Source organism: Trachypithecus francoisi, unplaced genomic scaffold (assembly GCF_009764315.1).
Source record: "Trachypithecus francoisi isolate TF-2019V2 unplaced genomic scaffold, Tfra_2.0 Lachesis_group7, whole genome shotgun sequence".
NCBI classification, from domain to species: domain Eukaryota; kingdom Metazoa; phylum Chordata; class Mammalia; order Primates; family Cercopithecidae; genus Trachypithecus; species Trachypithecus francoisi.
In genome coordinates, this window is record NW_022681472.1 from 96024431 (window position 1) to 96041103 (window position 16673).

The 16673-nt window shown below is 37.8% G+C and overlaps 1 protein-coding gene across 36 annotated transcripts in view; it reads right to left on the bottom strand.

Moving 5' to 3' along the window:
* The window catches only part of PTK2 (protein tyrosine kinase 2), a 366245-nt gene that overhangs the window by 204949 nt on the left and 144623 nt on the right, over positions 1–16673 (bottom strand). For all 36 annotated transcript variants that reach the window (XM_033203331.1, XM_033203330.1, XM_033203297.1 and 33 more), the window contains one exon: positions 15001–15088. In XM_033203331.1, coding sequence (XP_033059222.1) covers positions 15001–15088 — 88 coding nt within the window. The remainder of the gene's footprint in view (positions 1–15000; positions 15089–16673) is intronic.

The window sequence follows — 16673 nt, forward strand, 5'->3', positions numbered from 1 at the left end:
TGAGAACTGTTTTCCTGTAGCTTTAATTTCGATTATCAGAGCTGTATGATCACAGACTGAAATCTATTTGTGGCCCGATGTGATCAAAGTATTCTGCAAAGAGTATAGATCTGAAATAGAATAAGGCATCACCACAGACCCGCATCCTCCCCTCAAGCTCCAAAGCAGCTTCCCCTCTGCAGCCGGAGAGAAAGCACACTCTGTTCAGTGTCTCAATGCTCCCTGCTATCTAGGCTCTAGAGAGTGTTCTCTCAAGCCACTGAGCGAGGTCACATCCTGAGGCTGGGCTTCAAGACTCAGAATTATGTACACACTTTGTTCATTTCCCTTATAAAACACTTCTTGACTACCTCTCTTTCACTAACTCCCAGCAGAACTGCTATCATTTGTGAAACCAAATTTATCAAGCATTTAAGTTTCTATAAAGTATATATACCTAGCACCATGTCGAGCAGATTTACATGTAATATCTCATTTAACCATCAGACCATCACTGTGAGATGGGTACTACTATCATCCCCATTTTATAGCCTCAGAAAGAGCCTGAAAGAATTATCAAAATGATAGCAGTAGATAATAATCCTACTTAAGGAGGATCCACCAGGGACCAGTTACTACGCTAAGCATTTTACATATATTTCTGATCTTTACAATAATTCTTCAAGGTAGAGTTTATTAGTCCTATTACATATAAAGATCAGAAAACTTAACTTTGTGTTAAGCAAGTATTCAAGTCAGGATTCAAAATCCAGATCTATCAACCCCTAAAACTCCAGCTTTAGTTTGTACTTACAACTTGTGAACCCTTCCACAGTGCAGTTATTCTCTACTAGAATGAAGATTAACAAGCAGGAACCACCTCTCATTTCCCCTTGCATCCCGAGTATCAACCACAACAGATTCACATGCATCTCCTAAGGTGCTAGAACACTGTCACTGTGTTGTATTCTCTTTTTCTATTGTGGATTATATCCAGGTCCAGGAAATGTGCAAGATTCTTCCAAAAGAAGACTTCTGAAAGTTGATTTTTAAAAATCAATTTGTTGGCCGGGCGCAGTGGCTCACGCCTGCAATCCCAGCACTTTGGGAGGCCGAGGCGGGTGGATCACCTGAGGTCAGGAGTTTGAGACTAGCCTGGCCAACATGGTGAAACCCCGTCTCTACTAAAAATACAAAAAATCAGCTGGGCATGGTGACAGGTGCCTATGATCCCAGCTACTCGGGAGGCTACGGCAGGAGAATCACTTGAACCCAGGAGGCGGAGGTTGCAGTGAGCTGAGATCGTGCCACTGCACTCCAGCCTGGGGGCCAAGAGCAACTTTGTCTCAAAAAAAAAAAAAAAAACTAGGATGGGCTGGGCGCAGTGGCTCATGCCTGTAATCCTAGTACTTTGGGAGGACGAGGTGGGCGGATCACAAGGTCAGGAGATCGCCCTGGCTAACACAGTGAAACCGTCTCTACTGGGCGGGAAAATATATATATATATATATATATATAATATATATATATATATATATATATACACACACACACACATATATATTATTAGCTGGGCCTGGTGACAGGCGCCTCCCAGCTACTCAGGAGGCCGAGGATGGAGAATGGTGTGAACCCGGGAGGCGGAGCTTGCAGTGAGCCTAGATCGCATCAAAAAAGAAAAAAAAAAAACTAGGATGGATTTGGACTTCTTTCTTTGTGCAAGTATTGTATGTGTATTAAGGAGTTCCTTCATCTTACTCTGCAATAGAATGAAGCACAGGTTTTAACATAAAAACTGTTCACATTTTCTAATAGAAAATATTGATGCTAAATTACTCCATAATGTATTGCCTATGTCAACTCAATGCTTTGGCTACCACATGAGATTTTGTTTTATTTTGGTCTCTTTTGAATATTCTAACAGCTACACAAATTTATCAATTGGACTCAGATTTCCTTGGTAGCACCGAAAGAGGACAGGGCAGAGGGCAGACAAAGGCAAAACTGACTAGGCTTACTTACTAGCTGGGTGACCAAAAGCAAGTACTTTTACTCTCAGAGCCTAGTTGACTTGAGTTTTTGTCAGATTCGGTGAAGTATTTTGTATACCGAAGGAATTCAATGGCAGCTCCAAATTAACCCTAATTAATTTTTCCTCTTTAATACCTAAGCTATAAAAAGATACAAATGAACAATTATGCTACCTTAATGAGTTATATATGTTTAAACAATTCAATGTCATTTAACATAAGTATTTAACAGTTACGCATTCATTAATTTATCAAATGTTTATAAAATGACTATCATGTGCCAGGATATTGTAGTGAATAAAACATACATGGAACTTACACAAAGGTAATGGTAAATTTTAATTTAAAAATAATTACTTTGAATGTTCTATTGAGGATAGATCATAAAGTTATATGACAGCAAGTGTTTCCATTATCTCTCTTTGTTGTCCATTTATAATGGTTAAGTAACCCCAAATTTTATCAGAAGTAAATGAAGGGGCCAGGCATGATGGCTCACACCTACAATCCCAGTAATTTGGGAGGCCAAGGCAGGTGGATCACCTGAGTTCAGGAGTTCAAGACCAGGCTGGTGAACATGGTGAAACCATCTCTCTACTACAAAAACAAAGATTAGGCAGGCATGGTGGTGTGCACCTTTACACCTAGCTACACAGGAGGCTGAGGAAGGAGAATCGTTTGAACCCAGGAGGCAGAGGTTGCAGTGAGCCGAGATCGTGCCACTGCTCTCCAGCGTGGGTGACAGAGGGAGACCTTATACCTTATCTCAAAAAAAAAAAAAAAGTAGTAAATTAAGAATCCAACTGCATAGCACTATTTTAAAAGAAAATTTGATGTTGAGTGTGTGTGCCCATGTGTACTTGGGTGGGAGCACATGCACACATACCATCTGATTTCTCAAACTTCAAAAATTTCCTTTATTTCTTGGACTTTTTTCATGACATCTTCTAACAAATCTCATCTAAAAGTTTTGAGTATCAGGGCATTAGGATTAAAAGTCAATTCTCAATATTAAATTACTGAAGATAATACACTGAGCACCTAAAACCCATGCCCTACTGTGTTGTGGATACAGCAGTGAAGAAGGCAGACTTCTTATTTGCTCTCACTGACTGCACACCCTGTTGGTAGGTACCACAGATTAACAACAGTTAAGTATAATGTATCAACAACAGATTAGTGGTTGCTAGAGTTAGGGATGGGATAGCATGTGACTAATAACGCAACAGGGATTTTCTTTGTGTTCACAGGATAGTTCTGCATTTTGATTATGATGATTACATACATTTGCACCTGTGATGAAACTGCACAGAATTACAAACAAACACACACACTTGAGTGTGTGTAAACATTAGTGAAATCTAAATTAGGTTTGCAGTCTAGTAAACAGTATTCTGCCAATATCAATTTCTTTATTCCTATATTGTATTATATCATGACTGAAGTGGTAATTACTGGACTGTACACAAATGTCAAAACTTACTAAACTGCACACTTAAATTGATTATTTTATTGTATGCAAATTATACCTCAATAAAACAAATTTTGTGTTTTTAAATGTGTATTGTTATATGAGAAATGTATGGGTACTATGCACAAGTAAATGGTGCTTTACATGGAAAGCTGATTTAAATTAAGAGCTGAAGACTGAGCAGAAGTAACCTAATTCCAGGAAAGAAAAGGCAAATTATGCAGGAAAATGTTAACTCAGCGGCAGGTCTGGGATGTTCAAATCCTGTTCATTTCCAAGAAAGGTATATTTTCAGGGCTGGCCCTTAGTCTCTTAAAAACTAAACCCCTGAAATGTTCTGTCTGATAAGAGCACTTTTGCATACCTGAAGACGGCCAAAATTTGACCACCAACTGGTGAAAAAACTGGCCATCAATTTGAACCAGATAATTTATGCACACACAGTTTTGATGGTAAACATCTGTTTTCTCTCTAGGGTCTGGAATGTGAATAAATGAGGTCAGTCACGTAGGCGGTTGTATGCCTACGAGACTGACCTCCAACACATACCTTAAACACTCTGGCTCAGGCAAGAGTCTCTGCTTGGCAAACCTTTGCATATGCCGTCACACTTTTTATTATTATTATTATTATTATTATTAAAGTTCTAGGGTACATGTGCACAACGTCCAGGTTTGCTACATATGTATACATCTGCCATTTTGGTGTGTTGCACCCATTAACTCGTCATTTACATTAGGTATATCTCCTAATGCTATCCCTCCCCCCTCTCCCCATCCCACGACAGGCCCAGTGTGTGATGTTCCCCTTCCTGTGTCCAAGTGTTCTCATTGTTCAATTCCCACCTATGAGTGAGAACATGCGGTGTTTGGTTTTCTGTCGTTGCGATAGTTTGCTCAGGATGATGGTTTCTAGTTTCACCCATGTCCCTACAAAGGACATGAACTCGTCCTTTTTTATGGCTGCATAGTATTCCATGGTGTATATGTGCCACATTTTCTTAATCCAGTCTATCACTGATGAACATCTGGGTTGGTTCCAAGTCTTTGCTATTGTGAATAGTGCCGCAATAAACACACGTGTGCATGAATGTTACACTCTTTATTAACTATGAGTGCTTCTCCTTCAATTACCAAAAATACACAAGAGTGAAAAGGGGAGAAGAAATGTACACAACTAAATCTTCAAAGCACAGAAAATAAACCTTCTAATAAGAGAGTCAGACCTATGTTACATTTTAGCTTGTCTGGAAAAGGGCAGCTGATAATTCCCATACTGAGAATGCCAGGCTTAACTAAGGCTTAAACTAAGATTTCCCTCTTGGACCTGCAATTTCAAAATGTTTCTTAACTGACAGTTTTAAGGCCAAGAAAATATAGAGAAGGAAGTCAATTTCTAATGATACAATTATCTGAAAACTTGTAAAAATAAAAAAGAAAACTGGAATAAAAATAAAGGGAAGTTGACCAATAAGAAGTATGCCCTGGCACCTCACAAGATTCTATAGTTAAGTTTAGATTCTATATTATAGAGTTAAGTTGCAGTTCTAGACTCAGTATTCTCTTCAACTTCCTACTGAAACTCCTTTTGTCAAGGAAACCACTGATTATTTAATGTCATTTAAAAGCTAATGGGTGGACATACTCATTCTAAGTCTTAACTCCGGTAGGAGTAAACAATGACAAACTCACATCAGGCTCTGGCATCTGAAGAGCTGAACGTTTCAACAGTGCTAAAAGATTTCTATACAAGTTCAGCATCCTCAATGCAGACTAATACGACTTCTTGACTAAACATGGACACTGGCCTTCAAACTAACAGCCACCGCCATTTGCAAAAACTTGCCAATGAAATACTTACAACTTAAAAAATGAGTTGAGAGAGAAAAAATAAATGTTATATGGCAAAGAAAAAATTTGATTCCAGGGTAAAACAAACTTTTCCTGCTTTCTCATGAGTCATTCATTAGCTTTATTGTCAAACCCATTTTTATAAATTCCTGCTCTACAGTGAATAGTGTTAATAACAAGATTCTAGTTTATTTTTAGAGCATGCTGATTACTGTATTTCAGAATATTCACAAATAGGTCAAAATATTTAGTGAGTCATTGAAACTTCCACATTGGTAGTCACATTTAGGCCATCTTTTAATGCAACTATGTGCATCCTTAATAATTATGTCCAACCAGTAATATAACGCTCAAAAACTTGTCAGTGTTTTCCTTGTGACCCCTCCCAAAATGGACTTGGATGAATTTTCAGAAAGAGAAATAATAAAATTAGGGCATTTCATTGTAATCTATCTATTTCCCTCCCTCTCTTCTTTTCATGGGATAGGAGTGGTGGTAGAAATAATTTAAACATAATAATTTTATTTCTGCCCTGGCTAAACCAAATATATACATATATATGGTATGTATAAAATATAGGTATTTTTAGAAACTGGGTCTTGCTCTGTCATCCAGGCTGGAGTACAATGGCACAACCATGGCTCACTGCAGCCCACACTCAAGCACAAGTGGTCCTTTAGCCTCAGCTTCCCAAAGGGCTGAGATTACAGGCATGAGCCACTGTGTCTGGCCCCATTAAAAATACTGATTCATCTGCATAGAAATTAAAACAGAGAACACTAAGGAGTGTGTTCAGTATGTGCCAGACATTTCTAAGTGCTTTGATATGCTGTTTCACTGAAGATTCACAACAATCCCCTCTGCCCATTTTCCAGACTTTAAAAAAAAAAAAAAGGGGGGGGCGGGCACGGAGGCTCACACCTGTAATCCCAGCCCTTTGGGAGGCCGAGGTGGGTGAAATCATGAGGTCAGGAGATCGAGACTATCCTGGCCAACATGGTGAAACCCCGTCTCTACGAAAAATACAAAAAATTAGCCAGACATGGTGGTGGGCGCCTGAAGTTCCAGCTACTCAGGAGATTGAGGCAGGAGAATCACTGAACCTGGGAGGCGGAGCTTGCAGTGAGCCGAGATCGCACCACTGCACACCAGACTAGGCAACAGAGCAAGACTTTGTCTCAAAAAAACAAAAAAAGGAAACCTAAGATCAGTTAAGAAAATGAACAGACAAGCTACAGACTCAGAGAAAATATTAGCAAAACATAACATGACAAAGGGCTAGTATCCAAGGTATATGAAAAGTCCTACATTTTAAAATCATAGAGACAGAAAGTAGAATGGTGGTTGCCAGGGGCTGCAAGGAGAGGACAAATGGGGAAATACTGTCTATAGACTTTCAGTTTTATAAAATGAAAAGAGTTACAGAGAAGGATGGTGCGGATGGTCGTGCTACATTATGAATGTATGTAGCACCGCTGAACTGCACACTTAAAAATGATTAAGATGGAAAATTTTATGATGATTAAGTATGTGTTCTACCACAATTTTTAAAAAATTGGGAAGAAAAAGTGTACAATTTAACAATACAAATTGGGCAAAAAGGTTTAACCAGATTTTCAAAAAGGAGACCTACTAACATTCAATATGCACATGGAAGAATAAACAACGCAAACAACGATTAGCTGGTACTCAGAGAAGTGAATATAAAATCCCACATCATTCAACCACATACCCACCCAGTCAAAAGGCTAAAACAAAACACTGACAACATCAAATGTAGGACAGAATGTAGAGAAACCAGAACTCTCATACATTACTGGAGGGAATATAAAATCATACAACCGTGAAGGATCAAAGGGTAGATACAAATTTCATTTAACATGAAAGTCCCAGCCCATGTTCACAAAAATGCTTGTCAAAGAATGTTCCTAGTCATCTCATTAATAATTTTTTTAAAAAAAAGGGAAACAATCCAGATGTTCATCAACAGAAGAATGGATAAATACATTACAATATACTTACATAACAGACTACTACTCAACAATAAAAAAATTACTGAAATCTCAAAAACATCATGAGAAAACAAACTTCACATAAAAGAATATGCACTATAAAATCTGTTTATAAGAAATTCTAAAACAGGCAAAACTAAACTACGGTGGGAAAAACAGGAGCAATGGTTGCTTCCCATGACTGGGGGCAAGGACTGACTGGGAAGGGTCAGTGGGAAACTTTCCTGGGTGATGGTCATATTCTACACTCCACAGGGATTCAGATTATTCTGGTGAATGTACCTGTGAAAACTCAGTAAGTGTATACTTAATATTTATGTATTTAACTGTGTATAAATCAAAACAAAAACCATAATTGAATATTGAATTCTAGGTTAACGATACTTATGTTGAAGTGTGCTGACACTTGAAACTTACTTTGAAATGTACGAAAATTTAAAATGGATTAATGGCTAAAGGGATGGAGAGATAAAAACAGTTATGTGGGCTGGGCGCGGTGGCTCAAACCTGTAATCCCAGCACTTTGGGAGGCCGAGACGGGCGGATCACGAGGTCAGGAGATCGAGACCATCCTGGCTAACACGGTGAAACCCCGTCTCAAACATACAAAAAACTAGCCGGGTGAGGTGGCAGGCGCCTGTAGTCCCAGCTACTCGGAAGGCTGAGGCAGGAGAATGGCGTAAACCCGGGAGGCGGAGCTTGCAGTGAGCCGAGATCCGGCCACTGCACTCCAGCCCGGGCGACAGAGGGAGACTCCGTCTCAAAAAAAAAAAAAAAAAAAAAAAAAAAAAAAAAAAAACAGTTACGTGATAAAGGACACATAACAAACATGAATGGTAGAATCTAAGTGGTTGGTATGCTAGTGTTCATTATAAAATTCTTTTAACACAGCAGTACATCTGAAGTTTCATAATACAATGTCGTAGAAAAAATAAAACTTTGAGGTACAGAGAAATAATTTCCCCACAGTTAAATTTAAGCAATTGATCAGAGTCATCACACTCAGCCATGAAGCTTGTTGACGCCAGTAAGTCTCCACATAGTGACCTTTACCTTCTTATATACTATTAGCAGAACAGTGAGAATGACATTTTTTGCAACCTCGATCTGAACTCTGTCATCCCTTTGCAGTTAACTTTCTCTGGCTTCTCAGTGTCTTCACAATCAAGGTCAGATGACTGAAAAGGGCACCTCAAGCCACCCCTTACTGTCTCATCTGTTACTCTGCCCTCCAGCCACACTGGCTTTTTATCAGCTCCTTGAATCTCCAAGCTCCCTTCTACAAGGGGCCTTTGTATGAATCCAAGTGTGATAAGGCAATTAAGCATCATAACGATTCAATGACTTAGGATTCCAACAGCATTGTTAAGGGACCTGCTATATAAACCAGGACCAGATTCTGGATGCATTATAACAATTATTCTTACATTACTGAGGTCACAAGAAGGTAAAGGAAAATGGGGCATAGTGACGAAATAAGAATAAATACAAGCTAAGATCCTGGTAGAAGCCATGGGCTGTAAGATATGGGAACAGAGGACATGTATGCTCTCAGCTGGCTGAGGATTGACCACTGCTCCTTACTTTCCCAAAGTGAGAGAGCTTATCTTAAGATTCATGTAGTAAGGCGACATCTTCAAAATCTACTCAAAGGGTCTCCATTTGGTAGTAACTTCTGTTTCCCAGCAAGCAAATACAAACCTTTAGAGGAAAGAATCCCCAAACGAGGCCCTCAAGATTTCCACATGTGAAGTTCAACAAAACAAGAGTTCAGAACTCACACACAAGGAAAAAAGTCACTGTGAAAGCCACCAACAACAAATGTGAAGAGCCCAAGGACCTCAGACACTATAATTCACGTTCAGAATAGACATTCATTATATATGGAATGGTAAAAGAAATATTAATAAAAGGCAGAGAGATTAGCAAATAATAAGGGCCATACAAAGTGGCCCGGCAATTTAAAAAAATGTTTTAAATCATAAGCAAAAAAATCAACAAATGCACCAAACACAAAACTGGTCACGGTTGAGGAGGGCTGGTAATCTGACAGACTAGACTGATCTGAATTATGCATCCTTTAGAAAGACAAGAAATTAAAAACATGAACAAGTTAACACATATGGAGAGACTGAGGAGTTCTAACATAGATCTAAACCAAAATCCCAGAAGAAATAACAAAAACTGAGAAAAGGTCATATCGGAATAGACAACATTTAAGACATTTCCAGAACTGATGAAAACGACCCTAGAGGTACAGGTAGCATGACACAGATCAAGCAAGGGAAAAAAAATTAAAAATTTAAAAAAAAAAGAAAGAAAATCCACGACTCGTTTGTAATGAAGCTGCAAAAACCAAAGAGAAATAAGGATCTTCAAGCCATCCAGAAAGAAAAGACAGGTCACCTACACAGAAAGACAAAATGAGAGCTGAGTTCTCAACAGCAAATAAACAATTAAAGACAGTAGGAAATAACCATCAAAACGCTGACAGAAAATGCCTACCCTGATTTGTGTACCCAGCAATACTAATTTTCAAGCAGGGAAAAAAAAGAATATTAGAAAAATAGATCTAAACAACACAATTTATAATCTTGAATGGCGATTTATTGAGCCTGTGCCAAACAATTAGAGAAGGCACATTCCACTCAAGCAAAACTGGAACCTTAACAATATCTAAATACGTGTAAGATGATGAAATAAGTCCATACAGAACTTAAACAATTAGTATCAAATGAGCCACAGTCTCCAACTACAATGCAAAATTATTTTCAAAATGAGCTAAAGAGATAAATTATTAAATCCATGGATGATCACTTTTCCGTTTATACCAACAAGGTAGACTGAATGTCCTGACCAACCTCCTAGCTGGAAGCAACTAAAAATGCTGAACAAATTAATTTTTTTTAATCTTCTTGAATGCTTACATGAGCTAGGAAACAAAACAAAACAAAAAATACTCAAGTAATGATAGGAATACAGAAGTGTATGGGAGAACGTAAGGTCAGCTTTTACCTTAAGGGAAGAACTGAAGAATAAAAACGTTGTAAAAGCATGACAACTGGCAAACAAAAGCAAGCATGGGAAGGATAAAAACAAAATTCAGGGTAACATAAATCATTGATTTAGCCTAGAATTCAGTGGAAGTATGTTATGTATATATGTAACCATCTTAAATGTTTGCATCAAATATTAAAGACTTTAAAGATCAGAGAATGCGTATCATCACATTCTGAGACCATTATAAAGTGATTAATTTATCTCATACTTCAGTGAAGGTTCTCACACACAATACTTATGTAATGTTTCAGCTGCATTCTCAGATAAATATACTCTGGCTATAGAAAGCTGATGAGGACAATTACTGATTTATCTGCGCCCCATTTGCACATGTGTTTAAATAGCAGAAAACTCTGGATTCCAAACTGATTTTGTAACTTTGGAATTAAACCCTTTCCCAAGTTTGGTGCTGAATGTGTAGGACAATATATGGATCACTCATAATAGTTCTGGAATTGCCAAGCATGTGGCAGGGCAGATTCTGCACTGAGACTTTACCAGGAGAAGTCAAATATTTAATTACTTACCAAACCAGCAATAAAAACCCATACTATATTCAAAATTTTCTTGCCAGATCAGGGTAAAACTTAAAAATATGCTTTTTTTCCACACAAATGAAAATTATACATGTTATACACATGGCCTGTTTTAAACACAGCATTTAATGCTGTTAATACCTTCCGCATCCATGAACAGCTGTACCTCCCTGTTAATGAGGGATACATAAATTTGAAACTCAGTACATTTAACCTGTTGAAAGACATCTGCAGCACCTCTAATTTCTTTCTTGTTACTGTAATATGCCTATAAGCATCCTTGTACATGTATGCATACATGTGTAAATCTTACTATTTCTGTTGAATAAATTCATAAAAGTAGAATTATTAGGTCCAATCATAGGAAACTGCCAAGGTTTCAACTGTTTTTTACTTACAGTAAAGATGGCAGTCAATAGGGTCACCCAACAAACTGGAGGACATGAACATATTCAAGGCTTTTGGTATACTGGCCAATTCATTAACTTTGACAAATCATAGTATTTTGTTGTTGTTGAGACAGGGTCTTGCGTGGGCCACCGCAACCAGTCAATCATAGTATTTTCTTTCTTCCTCCCTTCCCTTTTTATGACTTTGGTACCACCTTTAACTCCCTCCAATTACCATTACTTGAGCCTGACACACTGGCATGGAAAAACGACAACATTGCCAATCACCAATGGGAAAGGAATGTGACCACGACTATACTTTCTTTTAAAATGTATGTACTTGATAAACTATTATAAAAGGATACACAAAATGAAAGTGATTATTAGAATACAGATAATTTAAGTAATGTTTTAGAAGTATTTTTTGAACCTTCTAAAAATGTGCCATGCTAAGCATGGTGGCTCATGCCTGTACTCCCAGCACTTTGGGAGGCCAGGGCAGAAGGACTGCTTGAGGACAGGAATTTGAGACTAGCTTGGGTAACACAGCAATACTCCCATCTCTACAAAAAGTTTTTAAAAAATCAGCAAGGCATCATGGCATGCACCTATAGTCCCAACTACTCAGGAGGCTGAGGCAGGGGGATTGCTTGAGCCCAGAAGTTCAAGGCTGCAGTGAGGTATAGTCATGCCACTGCACTCCAGACTGGGCAACAGAGCAAGATGCTGTCTCTGTAAAAATAAAATAAAATTTAAATAAATATTAAAATGTACTCAATAACAGATATTTAAAAATTAAAAAGACAAAAAGAGAAACTGTAGAAATGAATGACAGCGAAGAGTGGGGTGGAGGAGCTGAAAGGTTCTACAGAGTACACATAGGAAGGAAAAAGGAAAGCTATGCACCATCCCATAATGTGCAGCTCGCACTTGTATGGTGACATGCAAATGGCAAATGCTGAATCCTCTAAGTCTGCTACTGTCTACAGACTGAAATTCAAAATGTCGCTGGGCAATTATATGGCAGACAATTTTGTCTCATTTAATGAACGTAACAGTCCTATAGGATAGTTATTCCATATCTATATTTTAATATATAAAACAATTAAGCAAAAAGAGACTCAGAGTAGTAAAATCACAGAGCTATTATACACAGAACAAGCACATGACTGTATTCACTGCATATTCCTTTAAGTAAAATTTCATTAACACTTAACATACTTAGTGAATGTCTTGATCAGAATTTTTTTTAGACCACTCTGACTGGATGGCAGTATCAAGGATAGACTGAATTTTTAAAAGGTTCATTACACTTAGCTTTCTCTTGGGTTTTATAAAAACCGCTGAACTGAATTCTATAGACTACTGTAAGATATGTCCTATTAGTAAAAGAAAATCTGGGATACACTGGTATGTGCAGTACTCACTTTATCATATAGGAAAGTCTTCCAACAAAGAAAAAGTAGGACAATCTATTAACAGTGTGAACAAGGAACAAAAAAGTTGCAGACTTTTAGGTTAGCCTAGAAATTATAAAAAGGAGTCACTTAGGCCTATATTATGCATTCCAGAAATCAGTGTTACTAAAGTACCCATGTATTTCCTTGGTGGGTAGAATATTTTTCCAAGAAATAATATCAATAGTAACACAGATCACATACCAAAAGAAAAATGTTAAATAAATATGAGTTATTTAAACTCTCATTATCTCCTTCGGCAAAATACGAAGTTCAACAGACTGCTAAAGGATGAGATGTAACAGTACATCAGAACCAGTCTGTAAGCTGAACATTATTTTTGCAATGAGTAGGCTTCCAATAAGCTCAGCTGGAATCTGAAAATGCCTTCTTAATCTTTCCATTTTACCAACTTAAATTCCTCTCTTATTCAACTCTGTATTATCGTAAACCCTCAAAACTTGTCACCAACCCCTTACCTCAGGGGTCCCCAAACCCTGGGCCATGGATCAGTACCAGTTAGTAGCTTATTAGGAACCAGGTCACACAGCAGGAGGTGAGCCGTGGGCAAGCAAGCATTACCGCCTGAGCTCTGCCTCCTGTCAGATCAGCAGTGGCATTAGATTTTCACAGGAGCACAAACCCTGTTGTGAACTGCACATGCGAGGGATCTAGGTTGCGCGTTCCTTATGAGAACCTAATGCCTGATGATCTGAGGTCAAACAGTTTCACCCCAAAATCATTCCCCTACACTCCATCCCCCAACACCCTGTGGCTCTGGTCTGTAGAAAAACTGTCCTCAAAACTGGTCGCAGGTGCCAAAAAGGTGTTAGGTAAAGCAGCAGTCCCCAACCTATCTCCTATGTCACGACTTCTTCACAGACAAGATGAAAACAGACACACCCCCGCCAACAGCTGGAAACTTCCTTTAGCTTCCTACTCTCTCAGCTTGAACCTTTTAAGTGGTAACATCTATCATTATCTCACATAGAAAAATATAGAACAACTTACCTTCTTACCTCCTTCTTTTGAATCTAATTCACCATTGCTCTTTCATGGCAGTAAGTGCCTAGACTTATGTAATAAGCCTTTTTCTTCCTTATTTTCATATCCTGTTTTAGTTCAATCTCTGGGTCCTATCAAATCCATCCACTAAATTTGCGTATTATAATATACTTTCACTTTTATCTAATTTCTTGCCAGAATGATTGAAGAGCCTCTAAACATGCTTGCAACCTTTTAAAAATTTAATCTATCCCTGATATTGCCATCTAATCACAGTGGTCTCAAAAACAACTCTGGTTAAGGCATTCGCTAACTAAAGTTTTCAAATGGCTCCCCATATCTGCAGGAGAAAACCTAAACCCCTGTTTACATGATGTTTGTGGTCCCTCTCTCAACAAAATGTTATGAACTATTTTAGCTAAGACTGCACCACATTTTCTCTCTCCCCTCCGTGTTCTTGTCTAGAAAACACAACTCTTCTTTATTCTACAAAGTCGGAGACTCCTCAAATGATGCTTTTCGGTGAAGCCACCTCAATACCAAATCTATACTAGGTCAGCAGACTCTTCTATGCACAGTCACATCATTCGTGCTCACTAACAGCAAAGGATCAAACATAAAGTCACTGTTTACAGGAATCCTCCACTAGACAGAAGAATTTAAAGGTGTGGATTATGTGATTTATTTCTGCATTTCAGGTCCGGAATAGTTAATAAATATTTTTATTAAAGCAAAAAAAATTACCAAATACAATTAATGACAAAATTATATGTACAAATGTCTTTTTGATATTTATTAACATTTTTGGCCTTTTACCTTATATATATTTATTGTCTATCTGATGCCTTACGGGGTAAAAAGCAACGCAGATCAATTTTATATGGGTATAGTTGGCTCTGCAACAATCTCTACCTATGACAAATTCGTTGATATTCAGGCATAATAATAGTATTTAAAGCTCAAGAAATGACTGTAGACTTACTGTCTCCATATAATAGAAGTTATCTTTTAAGATTTGCTCAAGTATACAAAAGCTCACAAAGAACACAAAAATTAGTAATTTCATACTGGTTAAAAGATTCTTATTGCCATTCAGCAACAAATTTCTATTCCTCCAAATGTGAGCTTTAATCAAATTTGAAAATAAAAATACGTAATAAATAGGATTCAAAGAAACAAACAAAAAAGTATATTAAAGCAGCCTCTAATACCTGTTGATAGAAGAAATTCAAAGTTGGCTTATCTTCAGTAAACTGGTTTAGAAATCCTTTTGGCAAATAACGAATTCTCAATTCATATCTAAAAATAATTCACAAAACAGAACAATTAGAAATTAGTCATTTTCTCAATTTACAGTCTACAATTACAATATTATTTTGAGCATAGCATTCCTCATTACTCTGAAAGATGATTTTAAATATAAGCTAAAATCAATTAATCTTTAAATGTAATTTTTAAACATTTTAGCATGAAAAAAGAGCACATATCATAGATGTGCTACAGCTCAGTGATTCCAGGAAACAGAGAATAGGACTTCTGGGCCTTAAGAGGCCTCTTAAGGCCTCTTGCTCAGAAAGCTAAGCTTTAAGAATGGATAAAACAAACCAGCATCACCAGAATGCTCTTTATCTTTCTCATTCTCTCTTTATGTGTATGTGTGGCTCTACCCATATGAACACTCTAAATGCCTTCTGGCAAACATATGCACACAATTCGGTTGCATATATACCTAGGAGCACTGGATAACAAATACATCCATTAGCTTTAGCAGATATTATCAAACAGCATGCCGAAGAGTTTGTAACAAGTCAAACTTCCATCAACACCATGGGGATGTTCCAGTTCCTCTATATCCTTTTCTCTACTTGGCATTTTCTAACTTTTTTGTTTTACTCACTCTGATTGGCATACTGTAATAGTGCATGGTGATTTTAATTGGCATTTATTTGGTAAAAGTAATGAAAGTGAGTATTTTCATATGCTTTTTGGTCATTTTGTATCTTCTTTTGTGAAGTACCTGTTGAGTTTTTTATTTTTTCTGCCCAGGCTGGTCTTGAACTCCTGGTCTCAAGGGATCCTTCCACCTTGGCCTCCCAAAGTGCTGGGATTACAGGTGTGAGCCTCCACCCTTGGCCATGTTCAGGTTTTTGTCCTTGTTTTCCTACTAAATGGTCTACCTTTTCTCCTTTACCACCTACTGATTTGTAGGTGTTCTTTATATATTCCAGATTTGAGACCTTTACCTCCTATTGATTTGTAGGTGTTCTTTATGTATTTTAGATTTGAGGCCTTTGTTAGACACAGTGAATATCCTCTTCCATTCTGTAGCTTAATGGTATTGTTTTTTTAACCACTCAACAAAATTTCAATGCAATCTTTTGAGGAAGCAGTTTGGTACACATATGCAAGTTCTGCTAAGACTTATAAATGTCCACTTTATTAAAATAAAAAATTGCCAAACAATTCGGTTCCATTTCACTTTTACTCTCAGAAAGAGTTCAATAACTTACTGCAGATATTCTACACTGGGTTATTATACAAGTATAACAGATTTCATTTATTTTCAACGATTTACCAGGCACATAACTACTTTATGCGCCCTATTTCTCTCTCTTTGAGACAGGGTCTGGCTCTGCTGACCAGGCTGCAGTGCAGTGGCACAATCTCAGCTCACTGCAACCTCTGCCTCCCCGGGCTCAAGTGATCCTCCCACCTCAACCTCCCGAGTAGCTGGGGCTACATGCACATGCCACCATGCCTGGCTAATTTTTGTATTTTTAGTAGAGCTGGGGTTTTGCCATGTTGCCCAGGCTGGTCTTGAACACCTGAGTTCAACAAATCTGCCTGCCTCAGCCTCCCAAAGTGCTGGGATTACAGGCGTGTG